At 42.9% G+C, this 25,620-nt stretch overlaps 1 protein-coding gene across 1 annotated transcript in view; it reads left to right on the top strand.

Moving 5' to 3' along the window:
• Positions 1 to 24,080, top strand: part of mtor (mechanistic target of rapamycin kinase) — an 84,049-nt gene extending 59,969 nt beyond the window's left edge. The window contains exons 35-58 of the mRNA XM_058084201.1: positions 428 to 553; positions 2,285 to 2,416; positions 4,217 to 4,332; positions 8,294 to 8,411; positions 8,913 to 9,098; positions 9,732 to 9,832; positions 9,955 to 10,051; positions 11,348 to 11,446; positions 11,526 to 11,648; positions 11,812 to 11,994; positions 12,124 to 12,258; positions 13,754 to 13,928; positions 15,321 to 15,456; positions 15,532 to 15,679; positions 15,770 to 15,892; positions 17,228 to 17,310; positions 17,390 to 17,462; positions 17,656 to 17,730; positions 17,885 to 18,020; positions 20,434 to 20,499; positions 21,624 to 21,704; positions 21,838 to 21,918; positions 21,997 to 22,102; positions 23,327 to 24,080. Of these exons, the coding sequence (XP_057940184.1) occupies positions 428 to 553; positions 2,285 to 2,416; positions 4,217 to 4,332; positions 8,294 to 8,411; positions 8,913 to 9,098; positions 9,732 to 9,832; positions 9,955 to 10,051; positions 11,348 to 11,446; positions 11,526 to 11,648; positions 11,812 to 11,994; positions 12,124 to 12,258; positions 13,754 to 13,928; positions 15,321 to 15,456; positions 15,532 to 15,679; positions 15,770 to 15,892; positions 17,228 to 17,310; positions 17,390 to 17,462; positions 17,656 to 17,730; positions 17,885 to 18,020; positions 20,434 to 20,499; positions 21,624 to 21,704; positions 21,838 to 21,918; positions 21,997 to 22,102; positions 23,327 to 23,342 (2,715 nt within the window). The 3' untranslated portion in view covers positions 23,343 to 24,080. The remainder of the gene's footprint in view (positions 1 to 427; positions 554 to 2,284; positions 2,417 to 4,216; positions 4,333 to 8,293; positions 8,412 to 8,912; positions 9,099 to 9,731; positions 9,833 to 9,954; positions 10,052 to 11,347; positions 11,447 to 11,525; positions 11,649 to 11,811; positions 11,995 to 12,123; positions 12,259 to 13,753; positions 13,929 to 15,320; positions 15,457 to 15,531; positions 15,680 to 15,769; positions 15,893 to 17,227; positions 17,311 to 17,389; positions 17,463 to 17,655; positions 17,731 to 17,884; positions 18,021 to 20,433; positions 20,500 to 21,623; positions 21,705 to 21,837; positions 21,919 to 21,996; positions 22,103 to 23,326) is intronic.
• The last annotated feature ends 1,540 nt before the right edge of the window (positions 24,081 to 25,620 follow it).

A 25,620-nucleotide genomic window follows, 5' to 3' on the forward strand; every position in this document is an offset into this window, starting at 1 on the left:
CTCTCAGAAACGTTCCCCACAATGAGATGTCATTTTTGGCCAAAACGTCTTGAAATACCTTATTTCAATCGCCTCAATGCAAAAAGACTTAAAATATTATGTTACACGCTCAAGTTGAATTCATAATACTGTCTTCCTCGTGTAAATCATATCCGTGCACAAAATGCCAGTGATTACTTCTTGAAAATACATAAAAAATGACCTATATATGTGTGTGTTTTTTTTTCTGGCACGTGGGACAGTCTTCACGTGAGGGGGGGGTTGAAACAGCAATAATAGCCCTCAGGGCTTTTAACGATATGGCCCTCATGTGCACCATCTCGTAAATGTCAGGAGTAGTTGCCTCTCTTTGATGACGTTAACAAGACAGTATTTCATCTGTCGTTTGCTTTATTTTGTGTGTGTGTGTGTGTGTTTTCTCCGTCAGGGTTGTCAGCGTATTGTGGAAGACTGGCAAAGGATCCTGATGGTCCGGTCTCTGGTGATCAGCCCCCACGAGGACATGAGAACGTGGTTGAAATACGCCAGCCTCTGTGGAAAGAGTGGACGTCTGGTCAGTGTATTTACGGTTAATAATCAGGCAAACTTAACCCAACAGAGGTCATGCAAACAGGCACAATATTTCACATATTTGAATTAAACGTTCGATTGCATGAGTCTCTCACGGTTTTGGAGGGAAACTAAACTTACCTGGTATGTTGACTTTGGTGCCAACAAGTTCCAAGACCACTACTTCCTTCAGGGGTTGCCACAGCAAATCAATCTCTAACATGTAATGTCTCTATGATGTACTCCTTCCTGATCCTATCCATCCTGGTCACTCCCAGTGAGAACCTCAGCAACCTCATCTCTGTACTCCAACATATACTGTGACTCTGGACATGTCCAAACCATCTCAGTCTGGCCTCTCTGGACTTTATCTCCAAGGCCTCTAACATGTAATATCCCTCTGATGTACTCCTTCCTGATCCTATCCATCCTGGTCACTCCCAGTGAGAACCTCAGCATCCTCATCTCTGTACTCCAACATGTACTGTGACTCTGGACATGTCCCAACCATCTCAGTCTGGCCTCTCTGACTTTATCTCCAAGGCCTCTAACATGTAATGTCACTCCGATGTACTCCTTCCTGATCCTACCCATCCCGGTCACTCCCAGTGAGAACCTCAGCATCCTCATCTCTGTACTCCAACATGTATTGTGACTCTGGACATGTCCCAACCATCTCAGTCTGGCCTCTCTGTCTTTATCTCCAAGGCCTCTAACATGTAATGTCTCTATGATGTACTTGTTCCTGATCCTATCCATCCTGGTCACTCCCAGTGAGAACCTCAGCATCCTCATCTCTGCTACCTCCAGTTCTGCTTCCTGTCTTTTCCCAGGCCACTGTTTTTCTTTATATATGTTTTATATATGTCACCTGCGATAACCTAGCATCCTGTCTGCTCATTGGTCGGTCAACAGAACCCCTGCTGATTGGTCCTTTTTTGCGTTTTGTATTGTTTTTCGCCACATATGAAGTATAAATCTAAGCCAGACAAAGACAAAGGCATCTGTCCATGCCTACCAAACACCCTCCATTCCTTCACCAGCTTATCCAATCACCAGCCAGAACTCAGCCAGGATGCATTCACTGTCTCACAGAAAATCAACTCATTACAAAGATGCACTTTTTCCCCATTTGGGTGTAAAAAAAATATTTAAGCATTGTGAAGGGAACCATAACAAAATGGCCGAAGAGCTGCATGAGGCTCCGGAGCCGCGGGTTGCCAACCCCTGGTTTTGGATATTGTTTTTGTGCAGTGTTATGTTATGAAGTAATGGCACATACTTAATCAGCATTTGAAAAGTAATATTTGTGTATCTGCTCGATTCCAGTGGTTTTCCATCTTTCACCGCCCTTGTTACGCTCATTGATTGCTAAGCGTGGCAGCCGGTCAGACACACACAAAATGCTAACAGTGATGTAACTGAAAGTGAAAGCAGTGGAAGCCTGTTGGGGTGAATGTGAATACAAGGTGTTGGAAAAAATGACCCTGTAAGATACCTCTTTTCCTTTCCCTTCCTAATTACTTATGCATGCCCTCCTGGCTAAGGATGTGTCATGGTGCTTATATAATGAAGCTCTGTAAGGGCTCAAGGAGTTGTGTTTTTTTTTTTTCTTCCATAATAACAATGGGTCACGGGGGGTCGTGTTCATGGTCTATAAAATTCTCTGACAGTGCTCTTCCTCCTGCTGTCATGCATTTGGCCAACTTTGACTTCCTTGTTCTCCTCCCTCCAGGCTTTAGCCCATAAGACCCTGGTGCTCCTCCTGGGCGTTGACCCCTCCAAGCAACTGGACCACCCTCTGCCCACAGCCCACCCGCATGTCACCTACGCTTATATGAAGTACATGTGGAAGAGCACCCGCAAGGTAGGACTCCACCTCTCCTTGATGGGGAATTATACAGTAATATCACTTGATAGGATTTTCACACTTCCTGTCTGGGCCTCGAACGGGATTGAGTCGGCATGTCGGCGGAGCCAGTGCCGCAGACATTTATATTTCCATCACAACACTAAAAGAGCGTCTGTAACGTTAGACGGGTATGAGTCAGTTGTTCAACGGCGGTGGTTAATGATTGATGCGTGGATCAAATCACTTTATGTTTCCAATAAATTCGTGCACAATTAAAGTCCGCCGCCATGCACGGTAAACATTAAGTGCTGCAAGAAAAATGTCAGATTTAAATTTTTTTTTGTGAGAAACACAACTTTGATTCACATGTCATCATTTTAAGTGTCAAAAATATAGAATATGTGTTTCATTCATTTGTTCATTCATTTATTTTCTACCGCTTATCCTCACAAGGGTCGCAGGGGGTGCTGGAGCCTATCCCAGCTGGCCACCCCGGACTGGTGGCCAGCCAGCCAATCACAGGGCACATATAGACAAACAACCATTCACACTCACATTCATACCTATGGACAATTTGGAGTCGCCAATTAACCTAGCAAGTTTTTGGAATGTGGGAGGAAACCGAAGTACCCGGAGAAAACCCACGCATGCACGGGGAGAACATGCAAACTCCACACAGAGATGGCTGAGGGTGGAATTGAACGTGGGTCTCCTTGCTGTGAGGCCTGCGCTAACCGTTTTAACCACTTTACGACAGATATCCATAAACATGTGTTAACTAATAGCAAGAACTAACTAGAAATGGGGGAATGTGCTAATGTTGATTGATAATGATTAATCAATTATCAAATTAATCAACAACTATTTTGGTATTAGAATTAATCATTTTTTGGATTTCATGATGTAAATGTGTTTTGATTTCAGCCTCTCAGATGTCTCAGAAAACCCACGCATGCACGGGGAGAACATGCAAACTCCACACAGAGATGGCTGAGGGTGGAATTGAACTTGGGTCTCCTAGCTGTGAGGCCTGTGTGATAACCACTAGTCCGCCGTGCAGCCTTACACATTTATTTTTAGGTATACATTTATTATGTGGGCTGCATGTGCATGCGTGGGTTTTCTCCGGGCACTCCGGTATCTTCCCATGGAATCGAACTAGCTGTGTGGCCTGCATGCTAACCACTCGTACACCATGCAGCCCTGATTATGTATAAATATTTTGAATTCTGTCAAACAAAAGCTATCTTTATTTCACAAATGAACAAAATAGTCACTTGTAAATTTGGCTGCACGGCGGATGAGTGGTTAGCACGCAGACCTCACAGCTAGGAGACCAGGGTTCAATCCCACCCTCAGCCATCTCTGTGTGGCATGTTCTCCCCGTGCACGTGTGGGTTTTCTCCGGGTACTCCGGTTTCCTCCCACATTCCAAAAACATGCTAGGTTAATTGGCGACTCCAAATTGTCCATAGGTATGAATGTGAGTGTGAATGGTTGTTTGTCTATATGTGCCCTGTGATTGGCTCCAGCATCCCCCCGACCCTTGTGAGGAAAAAGCGGTAGAAAATGAATGAATGAATGAATGAACTTATAATTTTTTTTTTCGGGGAGAACATGCAAAGAGATGGCCGAGGGTGGAATTGAACGCGGGTCTCCTAGCTGTGAGGCCTGCACGCAAACCACTCCTCCACTGTGCAACCCATATGTGTTTCAAATAATTGTAATTTTGCCCCCAGCGGACCCACCCACAAAGTGAAGCCACAAATATAATATAATTATGTATTTTTCATAGATTGCTTTGTTCTTCTTCAGATCGATGCCTTCCAGCACATGCAGCACTTTGTGCAAGGGATGCAGCAGCAGGCCCAGCATGCCATTGCGGCCGAGGACCAACAACACAAGCTGGAGCTCCACAAACTGATGGCCAGGTTTGTTTTTCTTTTTCTCCAATTACTGATGCATGTTCAAATGAAATAAAACCATTACCATTACTTATGATACTAAATGGTCTTTCCGTCGCCATCTTATAAATACCAACAGCCTTCTCAAGGCTTGCCAGATTCACTGAATGAAAGAAAAACAACTGTAGCACTCAGCTACTCATTAAACACCTAAAAAAGTTGCTGCCTCCACACCGACGCTTCCATATTTTATTTTATTTTATTTTCCGACGCACGCACCCCTCCCACTGAATGCTTGCCTTGACAGCTCTGGCAGAATGGTGCAGCCCCAATGTGGGAAAACCATGAAGCGGCTTTCAAAAACCTTGTCAGCTATTCAAAAAGCTGTCAAACACCGGATTAAATGGATGACATTGTCTCCAAAAAGTGACTACAGTACTTTCATTTCATTCTTAATTATTTTAGGACAGCCAGCACCAAATGGCGAACCTAGGTCTGAATCCGTACCCGGTGATGGCCTTTTACAGACCCGTGACCAATTCAAGTGAATGGGAAATATAATAACATATTCTCATGCTTTTGGGCATAATTACTTGAACTGTTACAATTAACGTGACAGTAAATGCATCGACTTCACTCAAAATGAGCTAAAATGGTTTGTTTGCTAGCCGGGATCAATCCATACATTCATTTCAGACGCTGCTGCTTATCTTCAAATAGATAGATGGGTTCACCACACCCATTGGTGGAACTGGTGGATGTTATGCTAGGAATCCACTGGACCGGCGCCAGTTGGTGCCACTTGGTGCCAGTTGGCTCGGCTTGTAGCCATGTTGCCGTTATTCGGCGCCACAGTGAGCCACTACGCGCCAATCACATAATCTTTGGCGCAAACTGGCACCAACTGCTGCCGACCCAGTGGACATCCCAGCAACATTGGTTCAACTTGGCTCGTGCCATTACATTCCAATGGATTCCAATAGGCGGCTTGTTTGTGACATTTGGTTCCACTTGGTGGACACTTTGCGCCAATTATTTGATATGCAAGTGGCACGACAAAGATTTTAAACATTTTGAAATTTTCTTGCCACCAAACTAAATTTTTGCCACCGTTACGTGCCACAACGAGCCAGTTGGGAGGCAGTTTGAGCCACTGCACGCTACTAGGCACCTTATTGGCACCAACTGGGGCTCTTAGCATTATTAGACACCCTGCCCTCCTTCCTCTTCCTTCCACTTGAGGTGCTCAGTAGGGTTCAGGACTGGAGGAGACATTTGGCCGTCACCTTCAGCTTCCTCCGTAAGAAACTTGGAATCTTGGAATGTGTTTGAGCTCATCGTCATCTTGGAAAACCGCCATGATGTGTAGCTTCCCAGTGCCGGCAGCACTCGTGCATCCTTACTCTGCCACTATTCTTGACTGGAAGCAAGAATTATCCATTTATCATGCCATAAGACCAGAACAAGCAACTAGTCCAGGGGTGGGCAAACTGTGGCCCGGGGGCCACATGTGGCCCACCAAGTGTTTGAATCCGGCCCGCCAATTGCTTTCTAAGTATTTCAACTTTTAACATACAAACTACAAACATGACTTGCAAGTCGGATGTCTTAATTTATTGCTGGAGCCTATCCCAGCTGTCTTCGGGCGAGAGGCGGGGTACACCCTGGACTGGTGGCCAGCCAATCACAGGGCACATATAGACAAACAACCATTCACACTCACGTTCATACCTATGGACAATTTGGAGTCGCCAATTAACCTAGCATGTTTTTGGAATGTGGGAGGAAACCGGAGTACCCGGAGAAAACCCACGCATGCACGGGGAGAACATGCAAACTCCACACAGAGATGGCCGAGGGTGGAATTGAACCCTGGTCTCCTAGCTGTGAGGTCTGCGCGCTAACCACTCGACCCGCCCTATACTGTAAATTGTCATTTAAAAAGTTATAGATTTGTAACACATGAACATGATTATTCTGCCTCGGCGGACATCTACTTCAAACAAAAGCTTTATTGTTTCTAATGAGTTACACATGACAACAAAGAAGCGTGACATGTGTCTATTTTGGAAAACTGCTTCCATGCTTCCTGAGGAATGTTAGCGACAACACCTGTATCTTGTCCGACAAGGACAGTCTACCTCCAGACGTGCTGACACACTTTGGAGTGCACACAATCGTCATGCCATAGTATAGAGTTACACCTGTATTCCCAACGATGCCGTTTTTCTGCCGTCACTTGAACGTCTCGCCACCCTTGAAGAATCCTACAGTATGTAGTGTGTGACTAAGCTCGGTAAGCCCGGCGGCGTTTTCTGTCCAAATGACACATTGTTCCCACAAACAACTATTTTACTCCCTCAACCTGTTTGCAGTTTGAAGTACTTTGAGGGAAAACCTTTTTTTTTTTTTTTTTTTTTGAATGTCTCCTTGCATGGAAAAGCGCTCAAGAGAAATTACATAATCTCCCAAAAAACAATTTAGTTTAGGTATTCTGCAAATGGGGCTTGGGCTGTTGGACAGTTGATGGATGAGATGACAACACCATGTGTGCCAAGCACTCTACTTGGGTTAAACATATGTCAGTGTTTCTGTGCAGACCATGCTAGACGATCGCCTGTGAGAAGCGTCTTATCATCCAGCGGTTTGATGGATTAAGTGGAGTCAAAAGTGCGGCGCTGAGTGTAACTGTAGAAAAAGTCATTAAATATGTGCTTGTGAAACCTTTTTTAGTCGATATGTGAAGTTTTATTAGACATAGATTTGATAAATTCCCCTGCGCTATTCTCTCAAAGTCAAAGGAGAATTAACTCCCCCTTTTTTTTTTTAGACAAACAGTCCTCAGTGTATTGAACGTTACACCATTCATTCATTCATTCATTCATTTTCTACCGCTTATCCTCATGAGAGTCGCTAAGAACACTGAATTCATCACACAGCAACTTAACACTCAAAAAGTATACCTAATAAATATACAAACATGCAGTTGTTATACTGTTATATATAATGACCTCCACAAGGATCATTCATTCATTTTCTGCTGCTTATCCTCACGAGGGTCAAGGGTGCTGGAGCCTATCCCAGCTGTCTTCAGGCGAGAGGCGGGGCACATATAGACAAACAACCATTCACACTCATATTCATACCTATGGACAATTTGGAGTCGCTTATCAACCTAGCATGTTTTCGGAATGTGGAGTACCATTCCGGAGTACACGTAGAAAACCCACACATGCAAACTCCACACAGAGATGGTGGAATTGAACTTGGGTCTCCTCGCTGTGAGGCCTGCCTGCTAACCACTCGTACACCGTGCAGCCATGATCTGAAACAAACTTATAAAACACTTTTTCACTCCACTGTTTTTGGATATAGTATACCATTTATATAGTATTACCAGTATTTATAGTATTTACCATTTAATAAAAAGATCATAAATGCTAAAATACATTTTGAGGATTTTTTATGATTTTTTCAATGACAAATTGTCACAAAAAATCGGGAGTGTTAACGTTCTGTATTGTGTATATCTATATTGTGATTCAACTAGCTGAACCTCGTACTTTGGTATGTGACAAAAATAAAATTAAAAAAATTAATTAAAAAAAACTATATTAAGAAAGCAGGAAGTGAACAAATGTAAATAAAGAAATAAAACAAAATAAAATATATTAGGAAAGCAGGAAGTGAACAAATGTAACAGTTACTGATTGTAAAAGTACCAGATGGAGGGGTAGGATTTAATAAGCTTTGCTTCTTCCTACTCCTTTTGGACATGTGGAACTGTGAACTGATTATGGGATGCATTCAATTGTAATCTGATGCATGTTCAAATGAAATATAACCATTACCATAACTTCGACTTTTCTAATGCAGAACTTCAAACAGAAGGGGATGACCTTTGACCTCTTGTAACAATTTACTGATTTCATTTCGATTTCGCCGTCTTCCGATGATAATGTCTTGTCTGCGTTTGTCCTCTGCGCAGATGCTTCCTGAAGCTGGGAGAGTGGCAGCTCAGTCTGCAGGGCATCAATGAGAGCACCATTCCCAAGGTCTTGCAGTATTACAGCCATTCCACAGAGCACGACCGCAACTGGTACAAGGTCAGCCCCCTTAAACGCACCCTCAACACACACACACATGTCACCCTTTACACTCTAACCTTTCAACTTCACTGACCACAGTAAAAAAATTCCAGCTGTGTCGGCAGGAGGTTTTCCTGACAAGAAGAAACCTTGTCCTTCATTGTCGGGAATGTTGTTTAGTGGCTGCATGGCTAATTTATGTCGAGTCGGTAAATGATGCCTGGTCTGATCGTATCAACGATTTTTGGGGATGGTTTTTATTCTTTATTTAATCCAATCCAGTGCTGCGGCCTACTGGGATGTTTATATTTTACTCACCTACCCAACTTCCTACTCATCTGTCTTAGCCAACTCCCTTAAGCTTTTAACCTTTTATTAGCTTGGTTGCATAACACCGCACACGTGGATCAACCCCCGTGGGGACATCGTGTCCTACCTTAAATTTGGAAAAATGACATCATGAGTCGTCATTTCCACTCAACCCCCCCCCCCCTCACCCCACCCCGACTTTCTTTACAGGCCTGGCACGCTTGGGCAGTGATGAACTTTGAGGCGGTGCTGCACTACAAGCACCAAAACCAGGCCCGCGACGAGAAGAAGAAGCTGAGGCACGCCAGCGGCGCCAGCGCTAACAGCGAGGCTAGTAACAGCGACAGCGAGATGGACTGCAGCGACCACAGTCCGGGACAGAAAAAAGTCAATGAGGTGCGAGACGGACGGACGGAATTGAACGCCTTTATCCAAATAGTCAAATAGTCAATCTACACCATCATATTAGAATTCATTGGGACTGGTTGGCAATACGGGCGGCACGGCGGTCTAGTGGTTAGCGCGCAGACCGCACAGCTAGGAGACCGAAGGTTCACTTCCACCCTCGGTCATCTCTGTGTGGAGTTTGCATGTTCTCCCTGTGCATGCGTGGGTTTTCTCCGGGTACTCCGGTTTCCTCCCACATTCCAAAAACATGCTAGGTTAATTGGCGACTCCAAATTGTCCATAGGTATGAATGTGAGTGTGAATGGTTGTTTGTCTATATGTGCCCTGTGATTGGCTGGCCACCAGTCCAGGGTGTACCCCGCCTCACGCCCGAAGACAGCTGGGATAGGCTCCAGCACCCCCGCGACCCTCATGAGGAAAAGCGGTAGAAAATGAATAAATGAAAGAATGGTTGGCAATACAGCAAAATGCTGTGCATTACTTAGCTTCAACCAGCAGAGGCGCTATTCAGTCTAAACTAGTAATCAACAGCACCTCTGCTGGTTGCAGTACTTTTGCCTTGCTTGCTACAGGAAGACACCAATCAATCAATCAATTCCACACATGTGCTTGTCCACACAGGACCTCTCCAAGACATTGCTCATGTACACGGTTCCTGCCGTTCAAGGCTTCTTCCGCTCCATCTCTCTGTCCAGAGGCAACAACCTGCAGGACACTCTGAGGTGACTCAAATGACTGCAACACGTTTCACCATGTAGACCTAGAATGTTGGTGTAGGACGACCTCTAGTGGTTGCTTGCTTCCTGGGAATATAACAGTCCATTTTGTTGGTTGTGCTTTTCAGGGTTTTGACTCTGTGGTTCGACTACGGTCATTGGCCTGAGGTGAATGAGGCCCTGGTGGAGGGCATCAAGACCATCCAAATAGACACCTGGCTGCAGGTAAAACATGCATATAAGCTAGTCTTAAGTAGCATTTTCTCACAATGGTAATGGTAATGGTTTAATTTAATTTGAACATGCATCAGATTACAATTGAATGCATCACATAATCAGTTCACAGTTCCACATGTCCAAAAGGAGTAGGAAGAAGCAAAGCTTATTAAATCCTACCCCTCCATCTGGTACTTTTACAATCAGTAACTGTTACATTTGTTCACTTCCTGCTTTCCATAATACAGTTTAAGTTTTTTTTTTTTTTTTTTAATAATGTACCTCGTAGTGAAGTACAAGGTGATATGACCATCCAATGACATAATGTGTACCATAGTAAGTGTCAATATAGTGATATATATAGCACATCATGACTGGTTCAAGACTCTTCATCCTTGTATTTAGCAAACATCAACTGCAATGGGAAGCAACACTAGTTACAATTCCACTATTTTACTACAGACAAAAAAACATGTGGAGACATTTATTAAGTCATCTAAAATAAATATAAATATATAAATAAATATAAATCCTGTTAAAGGGAGAAAACTGTAAGATAGAAAATACACATTTATTCATTCATTCAAGGTTCGCTGGAGCCTATCCCAGCTGTCTTCGAGTTAGAGTCGGGGTACACCCCGGACTGGTCGCCAGCCAGCCAATCACAGGGCACATATAGACAAACAACCATTCACACTCACATTCATACCTATGGACAATTTGGAGTCGCCAATTAACCTAGCATGTTTTTGGAATGTGGGAGGAAACCGGAGTACCCGGAGAAAACCCACACATGCACGGGGAGAACATGCAAACTCCACACAAAGATGGCCAAGGTTGGAATTGAACTCGGGTCTCCTAGTTGTGAGGCCTGTGTGCTCACCACTTGATCGCCGTGCAGCCTAATACATTTATTTTTAGGTTTAAATGTATTATGTGGGCTGCACGTGCATGCGTGGGTTTTCTCCAGGGACTCCGGTTTCCTCCCATGGAATCGAACTAGCTGTGGGGCCTGCATGCTAACCACTTGTGCACCATGCAGCCCTGATTATGTATAAATATTTTGAATTCTGTCAAACAAAAGCTATCTTTATTTCCCAAATAAACAAAGTAGTCATATTCTCACATATAATAACTTGGTAGATAAGGTAGATAACTATAATTTAGCATATTTTTTAACTGTAAGTGTAAAAATTGATTATTAGCATTTTTTTTTTTTTTAGAATATTTGCACATCTGCACAACACTTTAACATTTTTGTATCTACCTATGACTTAGTTGTCTCTTATGTTTGTGCCGTTTTAGGTGATCCCGCAGCTCATAGCTCGAATCGACACTCCCCGTGCTCTGGTGGGTCGCCTCATCCACCAGCTGCTAACCGACATCGGCCGCTATCACCCCCAAGTAAGCCTGTGACCAAAACCGAAATCTATCAATCTGCTAACTGGTAAGCACCGATTACATTTGAACTGCTCGTCTCCAGGCATTGATCTACCCGCTGACCGTGGCCTCCAAATCCACCACGACGGCTCGCCACAATGCCGCTAACAAGATCCTGAAGAACATGTGTGAACACTGCAACACTCTGGTTCAGCAAGCCATCATGGTACAAACTTGTAGTAGTACTAGTTTTCAAGTTTTGGATTTTTCTCTAGACCCAAGGGTGGGCTCTACGGGACCAAATACATGTACTGCTAGACCACTATAAACTACCCAAAGTTTTGAGTTTTACAAGTTTTTGAGGTCTTCTCCTGCGTCCTTGGTCTCAGGTGAGTGAGGAGCTTATCAGAGTGGCCATCCTGTGGCACGAGATGTGGCACGAGGGCCTGGAGGAGGCGTCTCGACTCTACTTTGGGGAGCGCAATGTCAAGGGCATGTTCGCTGTCCTGGAGCCTCTACACGCCATGATGGAGAGGGGGCCGCAGACCCTGAAAGAGACCTCGTTCAATCAGGTGCGTCTCTGGCAGATTGGTGTTAAACCGTTCTCAGGAAAGTACAGCTGGTTCCGACCAGGATTATATAGAATGGTTTTTTTTTGTTTTTTTTTTTTTACAAGCACTAAATCTTTCTTCATGTTCAAGGCTTATGGTCGGGATCTGATGGAGGCTCAGGATTGGTGCAGGAAGTACATGCGCTCTGGAAACGTGAAGGACTTGACCCAGGCGTGGGACCTTTACTACCACGTGTTCAGACGCATCTCCAAACAGTTGCCACAGGTATGTAAGCGGTCCCCCCTGCTCTGGTTAAATTCCCCATCCTCTTTGAATTGTAAGTAATTGAACGCACCTCAAGTATTTCACATTTAAAAGTTAAAGAATGTCACCAATTTTGACTGTACACTTAAGGATTCGGCTGTTAAGGTTGGGGTTTGGTGGCAAGGCGAGGTGGGCCCAAAAGGGGGTCGCAATCGTAGACTGCAGCTTTAAAAAAAGGTTTAACGAAAAGACAAAATATACAACCAAACTTGTCACTGTCCAAAATATATGAAACATAAGGGCATGACAACCGAGGAGACTACAACTAGCATGGAGCAGACTCACCAGAGACCTATATACTCACACTGAATCCGGAAATAAGAACGCTGAATTCATCACACAGCAACTTAACACTCAAAAAGTATACCTAATAAATATACAAACATGCAGTTGTTATACTGTTACATATAACAACCTCCTGCGATTTCCAGTGGATTGACAAGCTGGTTGCGAGTGCACTGACAGCTCGTGATTGGCTCTTGACAAAAGAGACAACACTGGGCAAAAAGACAAAATATATAACCAAACTTTTCACTGTCAAAAACATATGAAACATAAGGGCATAGCAACCAAGGAGACTACAACTAGCATGGAGCAGACTTACCAGGGAACTATATAGTCACACTGAATCCGGAAATAAGAATCCGGAATTCATCACACAGCAACTTAACACTCAAATTATACCTAATAAATATACAAACATGCAGTCATACAAACAATCATTCATTCATTTACTGCTGCTTATCCTCACAAGAGTTGCGGGAGTGCTGGAGCCTATCCCAGTTGTTTTCGGGCGAGAGGCGGGGGGTGGTCCAGGGTCCAATCACAGGGCACATATAGACAAACAACCATTCACACTCACATTCACACCTAAAACTCCACACAGAGATGGCCGAGGATGGAATCGAACTTGGGTCTCCAAGCTGCGTGGCCTGCACGCTAACCACTTGTACACCGTGCAGCCTCGAAACAAGGATCAGACACGTACAAATCAGAAAAACCACAAAGTGCACATGGAGAAGAAAGCACAGCATAAACCCCCAACATAAATAACAGACTGTGACAAGGGTGCTGCCTTCAGGGAGGTGGGATTCTCCCCGCTGCGATATTATGAAATGCACAGCGACATAATAAGGTGCTGGGATTGCTGCAAATATGTGCCTGCGAGGTATCCACAGAAATAAACCCACTCCAGGGTACATCCAGGCTGCTGGTTGATGCAGGGATGAAATTACATCAGCATCCACAAGTGTGGAAAAAGCATAAGATGTGCTTCATGATGCACATTGGGTGTGATAAGATGTAAAATGTGATCGTTTAATGAGACAGAGTGTGTATTTATTGGTGTGCAAAATTCGTCACAAAGTGCATATATCTCTACTTTTATTTCATTTTCCTCTACCGCATCGTCGAGCCATCTCATTAACTTCTTCTCCTCTTCAAAATTGCATACTAGCTGACTTCCCTGGAGCTGCAGTACGTTTCTCCCAAGCTGCTGATGTGTCGCGACCTGGAATTGGCCGTGCCGGGAACTTACGACCCCAATCAGCCCATCATCCGAATCCAGTCCATTGCACCCTCCCTGCAGGTCATCACCTCCAAGCAGCGCCCTCGCAAACTCACCATCATGGGTAAGGATGAGCGGCTGGTTGCTATGAATCTTTGAAAAAGTTATTGTTTTGGGGCACACCCATTGTCATATGGGGGGGGTATGTGAATAAAACAAAAATTAAATTAGCGGTGAACACTCACAATTACGAGTGCACCTGAATGCATCACGCAGAAAGGAGACAAAGCATGAAGTTGTTCATTGCTTTGCGTGCATTCATTCATTCATACATTCATTTTCTACCGCTTGTCCTCACGAGGGTCGCGGGGGGTGCTGGAGCCTATCCCAGCTGTCTTCAAGCGAGAGGCTGGGTACACCCTGGACTGGTCGCCAGCCAGCCAATCACAGGGCACATATAGACAAACAACCATTCACACTCACCCTGGACTGGTCGCCAGCCAGCCAATCACAGGGCACATATAGACAAACAACCATTCACACTCACATTCATACCTATGGACAATTTGGAGTCACCAATTAACCTAGCATGTTTTTGGAATATGGGAGGAAACTGGAGTACCCGGAGAAAACCCACGCATGCACGGGGGGAGAACATGCAAACTCCACACAGAGATGGCCGAGGGTGGAATTGAACCCGCATCTCCAAGCTGTGAGGTCTGCGGCTTTGCGTGCATTACAGTCTTTTTTTTTATGTAGATATCGTCGATAGGCATCGACCCGAACATACAACTAGCGATGTATGTGCTAGTGATTGTCTTCTTTTTACACTTGTATGACAGTTATTGCATTAATCAATGTTTTGTGATTGCAACCTTATAAACAGATTCATTCAATTTCTGTTATTTTATCATCAAAAACATCTTATGTTGATATGGTGGACCTTTCCGGTGCCGCTCCAGTAAGTACTAGTGATGACAATTTGCATACGTACATAAACCATCCCAATCTTTTGACAATAATTTGAAGACCCAAATAAATAATAGCAACATTCCACTACATGGAGTGCTATGAAATACAACACAACGCCTTTTCAAAAACGTCACGCTCACCATAAAGTCACCTTGTCTCCGAGCCAAATCACGCTGCCATTAATCACAAACGGTTTGCTTTACCTCCCACTTTTTTCCCCACTGGGCCAACGTCGTGGTCGTACCTCTTCTCATGTTTCCCCATCAGTGATACACAACATCGGCTGTAAAAAATGAAAGGCAATAAATCAAGTGACCTGTGGAGCAGGACTTGAGATTAAGACCCGTCACCCACTTGCCAGGCTCCCCCCACTTAGATTTACCGGCGGACTTCTATGGCAACAGGAAACACATTGCTTGTACTTGGACGGTCTTCAAGGAGCGTACGAGAACTATAAAACATCAACGTCTTTACTATGTCAACAACATTAAAGGTTGTATGCAAATTACAGTGGTGTTGTTTTTTTTTGTGGCTCCCCCTGCAGGCAGTAACGGCCATGAGTTCATGTTCCTGTTGAAGGGCCACGAGGACCTCAGGCAGGACGAGAGAGTCATGCAGCTCTTTGGTCTCGTCAACACTCTGCTGGCTAACGACCCTGCGTCTTTACGCAAGAACCTAAGGTACCCTCACAGCATTGAGTGTGCATTATATGAATTAGACGTTATTGATGCTTTATTTTGTGTTATACATTTCAGCATCCAGCGCTACGCCGTGATCCCCCTGTCCACTAACTCGGGCCTGATCGGCTGGGTTCCCCACTGTGACACGCTACACGCCCTCATTAGAGACTACAGAGAGAAGAAGAAGATACTCCTGAACATTGAACATCGCATCATGCTCAGGGTACGTAGTCATTCTTTTTCATTTTCTCATGCAGTGCAAATTATGAATTATATGTATATTCTGCAATATATTTCCCGCACTTTCTTTCAGATGGCGCCTGACTATGATCACCTGACGCTGATGGAGAAGGTGGAGGTGTTTGAGCATGCTGTGAACAACACAGCCGGAGACGATCTGGCCAAACTCTTGTGGTTAAAGAGTCCAAGTTCTGAGGTGAGGTGCTCTGCTCTCCCGCCTTTGTTTTGAAGACGAATGAGTGAACTTGAAAAAGTGTAAAAGTATGTCGAGAACACTTGGTTACAAGCTAAAACACAGACAGGAATACAATGGAGGAGAATTGTTAATAGCCCCCCCCCCCCCCCCCCCCCCCCCGCCGCCCAGCGAGCCATATTATGTTTATAGAGGCTGCTTATGTTACCTAATGAAGTGGACATCATTGGTCTTCATACATTCATTCATTCATTCATTTTCTACATATTTGCTGATGTGTGAAATCAACAAAGTTCTGGTAACAAACAGAATACGCAAAATACTGTAAGTATTAGAGTACATGTCATCATCTGTCCGATTATTTATCCTTTTTTTAAAGAAAAAAAATCAGTAAAGAATTCCAATATTGTTGCAAATGGTGATTAATCATGATTAATTAATTAATTAGAAAACTGTGATTAATCTGATTAAAAAATTAATATTCTTTTTTATTGGGGGGGTGCTGGAGCCTATCCCAGCTGTCTTCGGCGAGAGGCGGGGTACACCCTGGACTGGTGGCCAGCCAATCACAGGGCACATATAGACAAACAACCATTCACACTCACATTCATATCTATGGACAATTTGGAGTCGCACAGAGATGGCCGCGGGTGGGATTATTATTACTCATCAGAGTGTGGCAATCGTAGACTGCAGCTTTAAAAAAAGGTATAACACTGGGCAAAAAGACAAAATATACAACCAAACCTATATCCTTATCCTTACCTTAACCTTATCTCCTGTACAGCGACCTTGGGTGTCCTGAAAGGCGCTTTTAAATAAAATGTATTATTATTAAACTTTTCACTGTCCAAAACATATGAAACATAAAGGGTATGACAACTGAGGAGAATACAACTAGCATGGAGCAAACTCACCAGGGAACTATATACTCACACTGAACACGGAAATAAGAAGATTGAATTCATCACACAGCAACTTAACACTCAAAATATATACCTAATAAATATACAAACATGCAGTTGTTATACTGTTATATATAACGACCTCCACAAGGATCATTTATTCATTTTCTGCTATTTATCCTCACAAGGGTCGGGGGTGCTGGAGCCTATCCCAGCTGTCTTAGGGGCGAGAGGCGGGGTACACCCTGGACTGGTGGCCAGCCAATCACAGGGCACATATAGACAAACAACCATTCACACTCACATTCATACCTATGGACAATTTGGAGTCACACAGAGATGGCCGAGGGTGGAATTGAACTCTGCGTGCTAACCACTTGCCCACCATGCAGCCCTGTCTTCATACAGACTATCATGATTATTTCTCCTATAGGTGTGGTTTGACAGGAGGACCAATTACACTCGCTCCCTGGCTGTGATGTCAATGGTGGGCTACATCCTGGGACTGGGCGACAGGTCGGTGATGTCACACAGTATTGTCACATGACGGCTACCGTTTCAAGGGAGATGATGTTTTGTTTTTTCCCATTCAAAGGCATCCGTCCAATTTGATGCTGGATCGTTTAAGTGGGAAAATCCTCCATATTGACTTTGGAGATTGTTTTGAGGTGAGAGACACAAACACACTAACATACTTGGGAACAATCTGGCACCAAAACTATGTATTTCATATTCTCACATGGTTAGGATAAGAACTTCATCCCACACAGTAGTAATCTACCAATATGTACAAATTTCTACTAAAGCTTTTAGTCATATTTAATTTTGCCCAAGATTAACCAGGATGACATTATTGAACAGGTTGCCATGACGAGAGAAAAATTCCCTGAGAAGATTCCCTTCAGGTTAACAAGGATGCTGACCAACGCCATGGAGGTAGGTGGCACAATACTACAGTTACAACCTTACAACCTTCAAATCCCCTTCTGCAGAAATATGCATATGAAGAACACAAGAGCACATAAACTGCACACAAGCCACCAGGAGATGTCAGCAAATGCCAATGAATACGTGGCTGTGTTTGTGTCAGGTTACAGGCCTGGACGGCAACTACCGCATCACATGCCACACTGTGATGGAGGTTCTGAGGGAGCACAGAGACAGCGTCATGGCTGTGCTGGAGGCCTTTGTCTACGATCCGCTGCTTAACTGGAGGCTCATGGACAGTAAGGGAACCTTGAATTATGTCTGTGTTATGGAATGTCTTTTTTTTTTTTAAATATTGATGTTATTTATGGGACAAGTGGTTAGCGCGTAGGCCACACAGCTAGGAGACCTGAGTTCGATTCCACCCTCGGCCATCTCTGTGTGGAGTTTGCATGTTCTCCCCGGATTTTTTCCGGGTACTCCGGTTTCCTCCCACATTCCAAAAACATGCTAGGTTAATTGGCAACTCCAAATTGTCCATAGGTATGAATGTGAGTGTGAATGGTTGTTTGTCTATATGTGATTGGCTGGCTGGCAACTAGTCCAGGGTGTTCCCCGCCTCTCACCCGAAGACAGCTGGGATAGGCTCCAGCACCTCCGTGAGGATTAGCGGTTGAAAATGAATGAATGATGTACACCATTATGGTAGTGCTGTTAAACTATTTTTAATCAGATTAATCACAGTTTTGCTAATTAATTAATTAATCAATCATGATTAATTACCATTTTCAACGATATCTGAATTTTTTACTGATTTTTTTCTGAAAAAAAGGATAAATAATTTGGGCAGTTACATTTATGATGACATGTACTCTAGTACAGTACAGTATTTTGTGTATTCTGTTTGTTACCAGAACTTTGTTGATTTCACATATCAGCATACAAACGAACCCCTAGCATTAACTTAACAAAGTGAAAAATAAAACACAACAGCGGTGGCGGCATCTTGAATATGCAGGCCAATCACAGGGCACATATAGACAAACAACCATTCACACTCACATTCATACCTATGGACAATTTGGAGTCGCCAATTAACCTAGCATGTGGGAGGAAACCGGAGTACCTGGAAAAAAAAACCCATGCACGAACATGCAAACTCCACACAGAGATGCTTGAGGGGGGAATTGAACCCAGGTCTCCTAGCTGTGTGGCCTGTGCGCAAACCACTCGGGTGGTATCTATACATATATATATATATTTTTTATTTATTTATTTATTTATTTATTTATTTATTTATTTTTTAATGATGACCAACATTATGGTATATTTCTTTGTTTTTGAAATTTTGCACCACCTAGAAATTGTGCAGGCTGGGTGTCCCTCAACACAGCGCCTACCCGCCACTGCACAAATGACAGAACATGACAATAATTGTGTTTATGTTGGACAGTACCAAAAAAAAAAAAAAAAAGTGAAACCACATTCCAGCACCCCCCAGTTTGTGTACCAATATAATGTACCGCTTGGAGAAAAATGTAATATCATAGAAGCCATCAGGGTTTGGTTGTCGGGGCCAATTGTGTTCTTACTAGAAGAATGAACGCGTAGCCGCTGCAGTCTGTGGCTCGGCGTGACTGTTTACTATGTCTGTGATAGAGTGACATGTTATTACTTTATGGAATAACGTCTCCAGGAGCATGATCGGACCAAAGAACAAGTAATAATGTAGGTGGTTTAATGCAAGGCCAGGAGGCAGAAGTATCAATTTCTTATTCTCCATTTCAAGGTTATTTCAAGCACCACAACACACAGGAGAGAGCAGATGGGAACGCAGTTGTAGACAAAATAGCAAATTAAAATAATGTTATGGTCTCAAAGGCTTTGCACCATTAAAATAAAAAAAAGAGAAGCATACTGGGTGTGCTTAGTATGCTTAGTGTTCATATGCACCACTTATGAGCAGATGGCTGAGGGTTGCAGGTTTGATTCTGTGATCAGGTCGAAGTATCCTTAGGCAAGATACTGAACCTCAAGTTGGTCTTGATGTGGCGTCATCAGGAGGTACATTGTAGGATCCTTCATTTATTTATCCAGGGAAGACAATTGAGAACAATTTGCCGTGACAATCTGGCAAAGTGGCAGCAAAGTGGTCTAGTGGTTAGCGCGCAGACCTCACAGCTAGGAGACCAGGGTTCAATTCCACCCTCGGCCATCTCTGTGTGGAGTTTGCATGTTCTCCCCCGTGCATGCGTGGGTTTTCTCCGGGTACTCCGGTTTTCAATTCCAAAAACATGCTAGGTTAATTAGCGACTCCAAATTGTCCATAGGTATGAATGTGAGTGTGAATGGTTGTTTGTCTATACTGTATGTGCCCTGTGATTGGCTGGCGACCAGTCCAGGGTGTACCCCGCCTCTCGCCCGAAGACAGCTGGGATAGGCTCCAGCACCCCCGCGACCCTTGTGCGGAAAAAGCGGTAGAAAAAAAACTGCCTGGACCAACCAGCCCCGCATTCTGCATGACCCAGACCCAGTACAAAATGCTAAATCGAGAACGCTAGCCTTTGAGCAAAGAGTCTCAGGACTTAGAGAAGTCAGGTTTACATCATTCCAGTACAGGCTTGACGGAAAGAACTATACGAGCAAAAAATCAAAATAGTATATTATGTTTAATATTCTAACAAACCCGACTTATGTCATATTCCCCTGCAGCAAACACCAAAGGCAACAAGCGCTCCCGCACAAGGACCGATTCCTACACAGCGGGACAGTCTGTGGGTGAGTCAACGGTGTCGACCGACTAGCCACGTTTACATGGACCCAAATATTCCAATTGGATTCAGTTTATTTGCCCAAACGTAAAGAATGTAACCTTTGTATACACCTCATTCCGAAAGAAAAGTGCCAATCCGAATGAATATATAATGGGATTCCCAGGGGTGGAATATTCCTTTCATCAATCCGATTTGAGATATCTTTTACCCGCTGAAACGGAAAGTTGTCAGGGTGCGTTCTTCTTCCTCGTGTTTTTCTTCTTCTGTTGTTTATTGGCGGTTTTCGTGTGCATTAGCGCCATTTGTGGAACAGAATCTAAACCCTTCTATACGCCATTCACAAGTCCAGTTTTTATCCATGCATCCATTTTTCTCTGCTTATCCGGGTCCGGGTTGTGGGGGCAGCAGTCTCAGTCGGGAAGCCCAGACTTCCCGGTCCCCAACCACCTCCTCCAGTTCCAACGGGAGAGGACACCAAGGCGTTCCCAGGCCAGCTGTGAGACTTAATCCCTCTAGGTCTGCCCCAGGGTCTTTTCCTGGCTGGGCATGCCCAGATCACCTCACCAGGGAGGCGTCCGGGAGGCATCCGGACTAGATGCCCGAGCCACCGTAACTGACTCTCAATGTGAAGGAGAAGCGCCTCTACTCTGAGCCCCTCCCGGATGACTGAGCTCCTCACCCTTCAGTTTTTATGAAAAAAGAAAAAAAAAATATATATATATATATATATAAAACATGTCCCGAGTTTAATTATGAAATATTAGCAAGATTGAATTTGATCTTTTCCTGTTTAAATTTATCCCGGGTGCGTTCTTTTGAGCGCATGCTCAGATATGACGTATATCTTTGGTTTTTGATCCAAACTAAATTTCAAGACTGGAAAAACGGGAAAACTGGCAATACGGAGTTATTCCAACAAGTGAAAAAAAAACTTGAGGAAGTCGGTATCACGTGATGTTGATGTTTACGTTTTACTGCGTATGCCCCATTGACTATTCTGGTTGATTATAGCGGCGCATGTAGACAAGAGATTGGAATATTCCTTTCCATGTATACCATTGTTTTCGGAAAAGTCATTCGGAAAGAGTAAAAAACTGCCCCTCCTAATTGTGCCCTGTCCTCTTCTAGAAGCCCTTGAGGCAATGGACCTGGGAGAGACCACCCACAAGAAACCAGGGACCACAGTGCCGGAATCTATCCATTCTTTTAGTAAGTTTTTCTGCTGCTTAAAGAAGCCCACTTCTGTCATAGTCCACATGCTGTGTATATTTAGACCAGTGGTTCTTAACTGGTTTTCAGTTATTTTTTAAGATACCGTATACTATATGTACGTGTCTTTCAGTTGGAGATGGCTTGGTACAACCCGAGGCCCTCAACAAGAAAGCCATTCAGATTATCAACAGAGTGCGAGATAAACTTACAGGTATATATATATAGAGAGCAATAGTTCTTCTGCTGTGTTTCCGATGTATTGTGATACATTCGTTGTTGCGACCCGCAGGTCGAGACTTCTCTCACGATGAGACGCTGGACGTGCCAACACAAGTGGAGCTGTTGATAAAGCAGGCCACCTCCCATGAGAACCTGTGTCAGTGTTACATCGGATGGTCAGTGCCACTGCTTCTTCTGCTTATATATGTCTATATACTGTATATATATATTTATATATATATGCATATACCGTATTTTCCGGACTATAAGTCGCACTTTTTTTCATCGGTTGGCTGTCCCTGCAATTTATTCTCCAGAGCAACTTATAAATGAAAAAATATGTATATAATTTAACAGACAGCCACATGAGGGCACTCTAGACTTTTGCACCGATATCTCGGACTCTACTCTTACCGCCATGAAGAAAACAAAACAGTTAGTGTACTTAAAACTGTTTGTTTTGTTACATAAACACCTTTTCTGTTCATGTTTATTTTTTGTGTAGCTGAATAACCATTGTGTTAGCATATCTTACACCTATTCAGCCCCTTCTCTATTCTTTTTTTAATGTTTGACCTTGCCTTCCAAGATGACGTAATGTCTGTTTTGGTCAAGTAGTTTGTAAAATAAGTTACTCGCAAAAAATGTGACTTATACTCCAGTGCGACTTATACTCCAGAAAATATGGTATATGTATATATGTTTGTTACTTTTACTTTATTTTTATTATTTAGTTTTATTTAGTTTTTATGTTTTATTGATTTTTTTATTTTAATTAAATTTAGTTTGAATTTGACAAAAAATATTTTATTTTTATATATTTATTTATTTTATTATTTAGTTTGAATTTATCTTTTATTATTGTTAGAACTTGCCTTCCAAGATGACGTAATGTCTGTTTTGGTCAAGTAGTTTGTAAAATAAGTTACTTGCAAAAAATGTAACTTATACTCCAGTGCGACTTATACTCCAGAAAATATGGTATATGTATGTATATATATGTGTATATATATATATATATATATTTTATATTGTATATGTTTGTTACTTTTACTTTATTTTTATTATTTTGTTTTATTGACATTTTTATTTGAATTAAATTTAGTTTGAATTTGACAAAAATATTTTATTTTTATATATTATATATATTTTTTATATATTTATTTATTTTATTATTTAGTTTGAATTTATTCTGAATTTTTGTTTTATTCTTTTTTTTTTTTTTGCTTTATTTTATTTTTAGTTTGTTGTAAATGTAGTTTGTATTCCAATTGACTTTATTGTCCATTTTATTTTATTTTCTTCTGCAGTCTGGTAAGTTAGAATTTACATGAAAGTTCATATTTTGTCCACCTTTTATGACAAAAATTTTTATATCAATTTTTCTTCTTTTTTTTTAGGTGTCCGTTTTGGTGAAGAAGCATATTTTTGTCCGCCAACGTTGAACACTTGACTCACAGACACTCATTCCAACATGTGGAAAATGTTATCTCTTTGTTTTGGGGTTGTTGTTTTTTTTGCACAAGATACAACTTATGGAGTTTTTTTTTTTTTGCATTTTGCATAGATGCATTTTTTTGTTTTATTTTTCTTTTTAAGTTCTTGGATTTCCCAGCCTAATTTAAGACACCCGCCCACTTGCAGCATTTGAACTCTACTGTAGCCGTGTTGGCAAACATAGTAGTTGTCACACAGCTGTCTAATTGTGTCATTGTGTATTACTGCCACATATTTCAGTAACACAGGAAGCCTTTTACTAACTCCAGCTCCGCGTTGTAATCCGTGACACGGTATGAATGAAGTTTGACGATGCGCCGTGTGCCATTAAACCCTGTACAGATACACACAGTGCGTTCATTTGCTACATTTATTTTTCCTCTTTTCCTCTATTGCCCACAGAGGGCACTGTGACTCCTAATAGCAGCATCTTCGGTGGCAGAGGACGGTAATGGTTTAACTCATTCTGCACATACATAATCTAAAGGTAATTTTATAATTTATAATTTTTTATTTCACACTACATGATGGAAAATCACGTGTTTACTTGCACAATTCAACATGTCCAAAAAGTAGTAGGAAGAAGCAGCTTGGAGAATGGAGAATGTGTAACAAGACATACGTACATAGCCTATGCAGTGATGAAAGAAAAGGGAAACAAAAAGGTAAGTGTTAAAATATTATCAATAAACACATAAAATATGTACTATAGTCTATATAATAATAATGACATGTGTTAAGGATAATGCATAATCTGTTCCATTATTTCACTTAAAGGAAAACAGTGTTAAGGCTGCACGGCGGTCGAGTGGTTAGCGCGCAGGCCTCACAGCTAGGAGACCGGGGTTCAATTCCACCCTCGGCCATCTCTGTGTGGAGTTTGCATGTTCTCCCCGTGCATGCGTGGGTTTTCTCCGGGTACTCCGGTTTCCTCCCACATTCCAAAAACATGCTAGGTTAATTAGCGACTCCAAATTGTCCATAGGTATGAATGTGAGTGTGAATGGTTGTTTGTCTATATGTGCCCTGTGATTGGCTGGCTCGCGACCAGTCCAGGGTGTACCCCGCCTCTCGCCAGAAGACAGCTGGGATAGGCTCCAGGAAAAGCGGTAGAAAATGAATGAATGAATGAATGAGTGTCAAGGCTGCGTGGTGAACGAGTGGTTAGCACGCAGGCCTCACAGCTAGGAGACCTGGGTTCAACTCCACCCTTTGCCATTTCTGTGGGGAGTTTGCATGTTCTCCCCGTGCATGCGTGGGTTTTCTGAGAGACATCTGAGAGGCTGAAATCACATACATATTTACATCATGAAATCCAAAAAATGATTAATTCGAATACCAAAATAGTTGTTGATTAATTGGATAATTGATTAATCATCATCAATCAACATTAACGCATTCCCCCGTTTCTAGTTGGTTCTTGCTATTATTTAACACATATTTATGGATATCTGTAGTAAAGTGGGTTGAACGGTTAGCGCGCAGGCCTCACAGTTAGGAGACCGCAGTTCAATTCCACTCTCGGCCATCTGTGTGTGGAGTTTGCACGTTCTCCCCGTGCATGCGTGGGTTTTCTCCGGGTACTCCGGTTTCATCCCACATTCCAAAAACATGCTAGGTTAATTGGCGACTCCAAATTGTCCATAGGTATGAATGTGAGTGTGAATGGTTGTTTGTCTATATGTGCCCTGTGATTGGCTGGCTCGCGACCAGTCCAGGGTGTACCCCGCCTTTCACTTGAAGACAGCTGGGATAGGCTCCAGCTCCCCCCCCGTGACGATCATGAGGATAAGCGGTAGAAAATGAATGAATTGAAGTCGAAAGGTGACTATAGGGGTGTTATTTCATGTCTAGAGGGCTCTAATAGTGTCAGGAGGTCGTAAACACATTTTTGATGCTCTACTAGTAAAATATTCCATTTATAAATAAGTAATCCTACGGCGGACGAGTGGTTAGATCGCAGGCCTCACAGCTAGGAGACCTGAGTTCAATTCCACCCTCGGAGAAGATAGTTTGTATCTTCTCCTTGTGCATGTGCGGGTTTTCTCCGGGTACTACGGTTTCCTCCCACATTCCAAAAACATGCTAGGTTAATTAGCGACTCCAAATTGTCCATAGGTATGAATGTGAGTGTGAATGGTTGTTTGTCTATGTGTGCCCTGTGATTGGCTGGCTGGCGACCAGTCCAGGGTGTACC

This window comes from Doryrhamphus excisus, chromosome 10 (genome assembly GCF_030265055.1).
Source record: "Doryrhamphus excisus isolate RoL2022-K1 chromosome 10, RoL_Dexc_1.0, whole genome shotgun sequence".
NCBI lineage: Eukaryota > Metazoa > Chordata > Actinopteri > Syngnathiformes > Syngnathidae > Doryrhamphus > Doryrhamphus excisus.